Below are 8,608 nucleotides of genomic sequence, written 5' to 3'. Positions count from 1 at the left end.
AAAAAAAAAAAAAAAGTTTTGTGTTTTACATTTGTCTTTAATCCATCTTGAGTTTATTTTTGTATATTGTGTAAGGAAGGGGTCCAGCTTCAGACTTCTACATATGGCAAGTCAGTTATCCCAGCACCATTTATTAAACAGGGAATCTTTTCCCCAGTGCTTGTTTTTGTCAGCTTTGTCTAAGATCAGATGGTTGTGCATGTGTGGTCTTATTTCTGGGTTCTCTATTCTGTTCCACTGGTCTATGTGCCGGTTTTTGTGCCAGTACTATGATATTTTGGTCACTGTAGACTTGTAGTATAGTTTGAAGTCAGGTAATGTGTTGCCTCCAGCTTTGTTCTTTTTACTTATGATTGCCTTAGCTATTCATGCACTTTTTTGGTTCCATATAAATTTTGAACTATTTTTTTCTAGTTTTGTGAAGAATGTCATTGGTAGTTTGATAGGAATAGCATTGAATCCGTAAACTGCTTTGGGCAGTATAGTCATTTTAATGATATTGATTCTTCCTATCCATGAGCACGGGATGTTTTTCCATTTGTTTGTATCTTCTCTGATTTGTTTGAGCAGTGTTTTGAAATTCTCGTTGTAGAGATCTTTTAACTCCTTGGTTAGCTGTATTCCTAGGTTGTGTGTGTGTGTGTGTGTGTCAGTTGTGAATGGGACTGCCTTTCTGATTTGGCTCTCAGTTTGGTGGTTGTTGGTGTATAGGAATGCTAGTGATTTTTGTACATTGATTTTGTATTCTGCAACTTTGCTGATTGAAGTTATCAGCTGAAGGAGCTTTTGGGCTGAGACTACAGAGCTTTCTAGATACAGAATCATGTTGTTTGCAAACAGATATAGTATGACTTCCTCTCTTCCTATTTGGATGCCCTTTCTCTTGCCTGATTTCTCTGGCTAGGACTTCCAATACTATGTTGAATGTAAGTGGTTACAGAGGGCATCCTTGTATTGTACCAGTTTTCAAGGGGAATGCTTTCAGCTTTTGCTCATTCAGTATAATAACGTTGGCTGTGGGTTTGTCATAGATGACTCTTATTATTTTGAGGTATATTCCTTCCATACCTAGTTTATTGAGAGTTTTAAACATGAAGCAATGTTGAGTTTTACCAAAATACTTTTCTGCTTCTATTGAGATAATCATGTGGCTTTTATCTTTAGTTCTGTTTATGCAATGAATCACATTTATTGATGTTTGCATGTTGAACCAACCTTGCATCCTAGGGATGAAGCCTACTTAATCATGGTGGATTAGCTTTTTGATGTGCTGCTGGATTTGGTTTGTAAGTAATTTGTTGAGGATTCAATGTTCATCAAGGATATTGCCCTGAAGTTTTCTTGTTTCGTTGTGTCTCTGCTAGGTTTTGGTAATAGGATGATGCTGGCCTTGTAGAATGAGTTGGGGAGAAATCCCTCCTCCTCAATTTTTTAGAATAGTTTCTGTAGGAATGGTACCAGCTCTTCTTTGTACATCTGGTAGAATTTAGCTGTGAGTCCATCACATCCTGGGCTTTTTTGGTTGGTAAGCTATTTATGACTGGAACCATTTCAGAGCTCATTATTAGTCGGTTCAGGGAATCAATTTCTTCCTAGCTCAGTCTTGGGAGGGTTTATGTGTCCAGGAATTTATCCATTTCTCCTAGGTTTTCTAGTTTGTGTGTGTAGAGTGTTTGTAGTACTTTTTGATGGTTGTTTTTATTTCTGTGGGTCAGTAATAACATTCCCTTTGTCATTTCTAATTGTGTTTATTTGGATCATCTCTATTTTCTTCTTAATTACTATAACTAGTAGCCTATTAGTTTTTTTTTTTTTTTTTTTTGAGATGAAGTCTTGCTCTGTCACCCAGGCTGCAGTGCAGTGGTGCGATCTCAGCTCGCTGCAACCTCCGCCTCCTGGGTTCATGCATTCTCCTGCCTCAGCCTCCCATGCAGCTGGGATTACAGGTGCATGCCACCACGCCTGGCTAATTTTTGCATTTTTAGTAGAGATGGGTTTCACCATGTTGGCCAGGCTGGTCTCAAATTCCTGACCTCAAGTGATCTGCCCACTTTGGCCTCCCTAAGTGCTGGGACTACAGGCATGAGCCACCACGCCTGGCCTATTTCGTTAACTTTTTTCAAAAAACCAACTCCTGGATTTGCTGATCTCTTAAATGGTTTTTCATGTCTCAGTTTCCTTCAGTTCAGCTCTGATTTTTGCTATTTCTCATCTTCTGCTAGCTTTGGGGTTGATTTGTTCTTGTTTGTCTAATTCTTTCAGTTGTGATGTTAGGTTGTTAATTTGGGATCTTTCATCACTTTGTGAGGTGGGCATTTAGTGCTATGAATTTCCCTCTTAAAACTGCCTTAGCTATGTCCCAGATATTCTGGTATGTTGTATCTTTGTTCTCCTTATTTTCAGATAACTTGATTTCTGCCTTAATTTCATTATTTACCCAAAAGTCATTCAGGAGTATGTTGTTTAATTTCCATGTAATTGTATGGCTTTATTTTCATTGTGCTGACTTCTATTTTTATTGTCCTGTTGTCTGAGAATGTGTTTGGTATGATTTTGGTTCTTTTACACTTGTTGAGGATTGTTTTATGTCCAATTATGTGGTCAATTTTAAAGTGTGTGCCATGTGCCAATGAGACGAATGTATCCTCTGTTGTTTTGGAGTGGAGACTTCTGTAAAGGCCTAGCAGGTACATTTGGTCCAATGGTGAATTTAAGTCCTGTATATCTTAGTTAATTTTCTGCTTCAATGATACTGTCAGTGGAATACAGAAGTCTCACATTATTAATATTGTGTGGGAGCCTGTCTCTTTGCACCCAGATTCATAAAGAACTTGCTTTATGAATCTGGGTGCTCCCATGTTGTGCACATATGTATTTAGGATAGTTAGGTCTTCTTACTAAATTGAACCCTTTACCATTATGTAATATCCTTCCCTTGTCTTTCTTAATCTTTGTTGATTTGAAATCTGTTTTGTTTGAAATTACGATTGCAACCCCTACTTTTTTCTGTTTTCCATTTGCTTGGTAGATTTCTCTCCATCCCTTATTATGAGCCTATGAGTGTCATTATGTGTGAGAAGGGTTTCTTGAAGACAGCATACTATTGGGTCTTGCTTTTTTATCCAGCTTGCCACTCTGTTCCTTTTAAGTGAGGCATTTAGCCTATTTACATTCAAGGTTAGTATTGATATGTGTGGATTTGATCTTGTCATTGTGCTGTTTGCTGGTTATTATGTTGGCCTGTTTGTGTGGTTGTTTTACAGTGACACTGGTCTGTGTGGTCAAGTGGGTTTTTGTATTAGCTGGTAGTGGTCTTTCCTTTCTATATTTAGTGCTCTTTTCAAGGTCTCCTGTAAGGCAGGTTTGGTAGTAATGAAGTCCCTCAACATTTGCTTATCTGAAAAGGATCTTATTTTTCCTTCATTTAGGAAGCCTAGTTTGGTTAGATATGAAATTCTTGGTTGAAGATTTTTTTTCTCTAAGAATGTTAAATATAGGCCCCAATCTCTTCTAGCTTATAGGGGTTCAGCTGAGAGGTCTGCTGTAAGCCTGATGGGGATCTCTTTGTAGGTGACCTACCCTTTCTCTCTAGCTGCCTTTAACGTCCTTTCATTTTGACCTTGGAAAGTCTAATGATTATGTGTCTTGGGAATGATCTTCTTGTGTGGAATCTTGCAGGAGTTCTCTGTTATTTCCTGAATTCGACTGTTGGCCTCTCTAACATGGTTGGGGAAGTTTTCATGGATGGTATCCTTGTATTAGTCTGTTTTCACACTGTTGATAAACACATACCCAAGACTGGGCAATTTAAAAGAGAAGGAGGTTTACTGAACTTATAGTTCCATGTGGCTGGGGAGGCCTCACGATTATGGCAGAAGGTAAAAGGCAAGGAGGAGCAAGCCACATCTTAGATAGATGGCAGCAGACGAAGACAGAGAGCTTGTGCAGGTAAACTCCCATTTTTTAAAACCATCAAATCTCGTGAGACCAATTCACTACCATGAGAACAGCAAAGAAAGACTCACCCTCATAATTCAGTCATCTGCCATCAGGTCCCTCCCACAACACATGGGAATTATGGGAGCTACAAGATGAGATTTGGGTGGGGACAGAGAGCCAAACCATATCAATCCTGAAATATATCTTTCAAGTTATTTACTTTGTTCTCCTCCCTTTCAGGGATTACCAATGATACACAGATTTGTCCTCTTTACATAATCCCATACTTCTTGGAGGTTTTTGTTCATTCCTTTTTATTATTCTTGCTTTATTTTTGACTGTCTTATTTAAAATTTTTGAAATGGAGTTTCACGCTTGTTGCCCAGGCTGGAGTGCTATGATCTGATCTCAGCTCACTGCAACCTCTGCTTCCCAGGTTTAAGAGATTCTCCTGCCTCAGCCTCCTGAGTAGCTGGGATTACAGGTGCTTGCCACCACGCCCAGCTAATATTTGTATTTTTAGTACAGACGGCGTTTCACCATGTTGGCCAGGCTGGTCTCTAACTCCTGACCTCAGGTGATCCCTGCCTCAGCTTCCCAAAGTGCTGGGATTACAGGTGTGAGCCACCATGCCTGGCCTGTCTTATTTTAGAGAACCAGTCTTCAAGTTCTGAGATTCTTTCCTCAGCTTGGTTTATTCTGCTGTTAATACTTGTGATTGCATTATGAAATCATTGTGTTATTCAGCTCTGTCAGACCTGTTAGGTTCTTTTTTATACTGGCTATTTTGTCTTTCAGCTCCTGTATCACTTTACTATGATTCTTATTTTCCTTGGACTGGGTTTTGCTATCCTTCTGAATCTTGATGATCTTTGTTCCTATTCATATTCTGAACACTATGGAAATGACAACAAAGGATTTAGAATATTACATAATCAACTTAGTTGATAAAGCAGTAGCAGGGTTTGAGAGAATTGTTTTTTCCCCTGAATTTCCATTTTATCCAGTACTGATATTGCTTTATGTTTGAAATTTCCTGATATTTTCTGTCTTCATTATATTATGTTTTCCTTTTCTGAAGCATTTTAATTCAGATGTTTCTCTTTCAGGTTCTTTACATGTGAACCTGTTTCCCTTATTATGGAAGTAATCCATTTTCTTTGCATATGAGTTGGGAAATCAGAACTAAGAAAACCAAATTGGAAGGAAAAAAAAGCCCCCCTAATCTCAACACTCACACATAATGAATATTGTTGACATTTTAGAATATATATACCCTGATTTTTACTTAATAGACACCCCATGGGGAAATGACAGAAGCTTAGAGTAAAAAAAAAAAAAAAAAAAAGTCTCCTAGTTAGAAATGACCCATAAGACTTTAAAAATCACTAAGCATTTTCCATCTTCTTCTGTAGCCTGAATAGCCAGTGACAGTGTATCTTGCAAGTTGCATATAATTAGATTTCTCCCTTTTTTCCCCCCTTAATCCAACTGCATCTTTTTTTTTTTTTTTTTTTTTTTTTGAGATGGAGTCTCACTCTGTCACCCAGGCTGAAGTGCAGTGTTGTGAGCTCAGCTCACCGCAAGCTCTGCCTCCTGGGTTCACATAATTCTCCTGCCTCAGCCTCCTAAGTAGCTGGGACTACAGGTGCCCGCCACCTATCTTCTCTCTTAGAAATTCTAGCCAGGCACTGTGACACATGCCTGTAGTCACAGCCAATCAAGAGGCTGTAGTGAGAGAACCACTTGTGCCTAGGGGTTCAAGTCCAGCCTGGGCAACATAGCAAGACCCCATTTCTTAAAAAATTCTGTATGTGTGTGGGTGTTGGGGGATATAAGCCATTCACAATTCTAACTAGTATGTTAGGTCTTACTTCTTCTTTCCTGAGTTACTTTAAAATAAAAGTCCCACTACTTTTCTTGAGACTTAATCCTTCCCCCCACCAAAACTACATTTCAATCCACTTCCATCAGCCTCACAGTCAGTGAAAATCTTTTCAAAAGACCAATGAATGTCACTCCTGGTTTGGGGGGTTGTAAGCTGTTTTCATCTTATTCTATGTTTTGTTAAATATTTTATTAGAAAGTCAGAAGACATTATATCAGGGTTGCTAGCTAGAAACCAGTTTCTACTCCTTAAGATACAACTCAAGGTACATGGTATGCAAAACCACTTCTGAATTACCATGAAAACTATGCTAGTAATGGAATGGGGTTTGGTGGTGGTAAAAACTGTGCAGCACACCATAGTGTAACAGAGTAATGTATAGGTGTTCAGAAAGAGCTAACATCAATTATATCCCAGATTCCTAAACCCTCCTGCTCCCAAATGAAGGATAAAGAAGGCTTCTCTGAAATACTTAATCCTATGACCTGAAATCATATAATAGTTTTAAAATTATGTTGCCAGGCCAGGCGCGGTGGCTCACGCCTGTAATCCTAGCACTTTGGGAGGCCGAGGCAGGCAGATCACTTGAGGCCAGGAGTTTAAGACCAGCCTGGCCAACATGGCGAAACCCTATCTCTACTAAAAATGCAAAAATTTGCCGGGGATGGTGACACATGCCTGTAGTCCCAGCTACTCAGGAGGCTAAGGCATGACAATGGTTTGAGCCTGGACTGTGGAGGTTGCAGTGAGCAGAGACTGAGCCACTGCACTCCAGCCTGGGTGACAGAGTGAGACTCCGTCTCCACAAACAAACAAACAAAACCCAAAATTATGTTGCCAAGCTAGTATTCCTGTAAAACATTAGGGTTGGGGGAATTTGAGCAAACAATTGTTTATCCGCTCAGCCCTTCTTAGGGCCTGGTATTTACTGCAATATTGGAAGCTGCCATGCATATATCTGTCATTGCTTACCTAGATCTCCAGAAATAAAAGTTATAATTTTTAAAGCTTCTCAACTGTCTTTCCTCAATCTCTTTGTGCGGTGTGTGTGTGTGTGTGTGTGTGTGAATGTGTATGTGTGTCTCTGCAAGCCCCTAGCTTTCCAGCACTTTTCCTTGTACTCTGTCTCTGAGTTTACTAAACTCCTGAATGTAGGAGCGCACAACTGACCCACAGTTCAGACATCTGGCTTCTAATAGTCCTGGTGCAATACCAATCACTGGGATTAAGAGCATGTCAGTGAGTGTTAACAAAGCTAGTGAAAACTGTTTTATGTTTTCAACAACATATGTTTCATTCAGAGGCTGGATAAAAGTAGAGTGAAACCATTAGGTCAACAAAAATGCCAAACACGACTGTTCTAAAGTCCCATGGAAAACATACTTACCTTCAGTGAAGAGTTCTTAATCTTTTTTTTTTTTTTTGACAGAGTCTTGCTCTGTAGCCCAGGCTGGAGTGCAGTGGTGTGATTGGCTCACCGCGACTTCCACCTACCAGTTTCAGCAATTCTCGTGTCTCAGCCTCCCAAGTAGCTGGGATTATAGGAGGATGCCACCATGCCCAGCTAATTTTTGTATTTTTGGTCGAGACGAGGTTTTACCATTTTGGTCAGGCAGGTCTTGAACCCCTGACTTCAAGTGATCTGCCCGCCTTGGCCTCCCAAAGTGCTGGGATTACAGGCGTGAGCCACCACACCTGGCCTTAAACTTCTTTTATGTCTTCATTTATTTTCAAAATGAAATGCAGAGTATCACATTTCCTATAAGCAAGTGAAAGCAACAAACTACAGAGTATATAGAAAAACAACCTCACTACCATTCTGTTTTTTAGTGCTCTACTGTTCAAGCAAATAATTTCACATTGATCACTATAGAGAGTTATAGAACCACTGTGCTTCCTAGGATTAAAGGTAGAATCAGGGCAGGATAAAGGACCTCAGCTACCATGGTTTGGTACAAGGGTTTTATGTCAGTCCTCTAAGATTGAGAAGAGTCTTGTTTGATTTAAATTCTGGGAATATTCTAGAATGGTCTACAGTTGCTGAGAGAAATGTCATAAACAAATCTAGCCAGAACAAGGCTGCGTGCAGGGACCCTCTGCAGTAATTACCGTGTAATGTGAACTACACTTAAAAGGCATATCATAGGGTGGAGTATATGCAAATCTATTTGGTTATACATGGGCTCTCACGTGAGGATTTTCAGATATCAACTAATTAGTCTGACATTTGTTTTCTCTTTTAATCAACATGGTAAGAAAAATACAAATATCTTCCTCCAAGGTACTATCACTCTGGTCTCTTACCAGATGAAGATGTTTCCTGGTCATTCCAGATGAGGCCCCCCCCGACCCCCGCAATGAATTTTTAAGTTATTCTAAAGCTAACTGCATCCATTTCTTTTGTAACAAACTGGCAGTAAAATATTATAGCTATTGAGTTACACGTATCATCAACCTTCCACTTTTCCACTCTTTCTTTACCTGTCTGTTGAAATCTTCTTCATTCTCCATCCACATGTACTCTGCAAATGGGTTTTCCTTTTCATCGTGCTCTCTTAACCCCTGGTCCTCTTTGGATTTTACACTGGGTGATGTATTTGCCATATTGGATCCATTCATTATGATAGAACCTAAAGAGGAGCAAAAGAAAAGATAAAATGAATATAAGGATAAAGGAAATGTAGACCTAAAACATGCAGATTCCGTCAGAAGCTTCTGAAATTCTAGTCAAAGATTTTAACTATAAACAGAAACTTAGCCTGTAACTCTTATAAAACCATC

The 8,608-nt window shown here is 39.4% G+C and overlaps 1 protein-coding gene across 2 annotated transcripts in view; it reads right to left on the bottom strand.

The window, feature by feature from the left end:
* PAIP2B (poly(A) binding protein interacting protein 2B) overlaps positions 1-8,608 on the bottom strand; it is a 41,377-nt gene that overhangs the window by 6,798 nt on the left and 25,971 nt on the right. For both annotated transcript variants that reach the window (XM_011945204.1, XM_011945202.1), the window contains exon 2: positions 8,309-8,457. In XM_011945204.1, coding sequence (XP_011800594.1) covers positions 8,309-8,446 — 138 coding nt within the window. In that variant the 5' untranslated portion in view covers positions 8,447-8,457. The remainder of the gene's footprint in view (positions 1-8,308; positions 8,458-8,608) is intronic.

Source organism: Colobus angolensis, unplaced genomic scaffold (genome assembly GCF_000951035.1).
Source record: "Colobus angolensis palliatus isolate OR3802 unplaced genomic scaffold, Cang.pa_1.0 Scaffold24, whole genome shotgun sequence".
Taxonomy (NCBI): domain Eukaryota; kingdom Metazoa; phylum Chordata; class Mammalia; order Primates; family Cercopithecidae; genus Colobus; species Colobus angolensis.
This window is presented reverse-complemented; position numbering and strand designations above follow the sequence as displayed.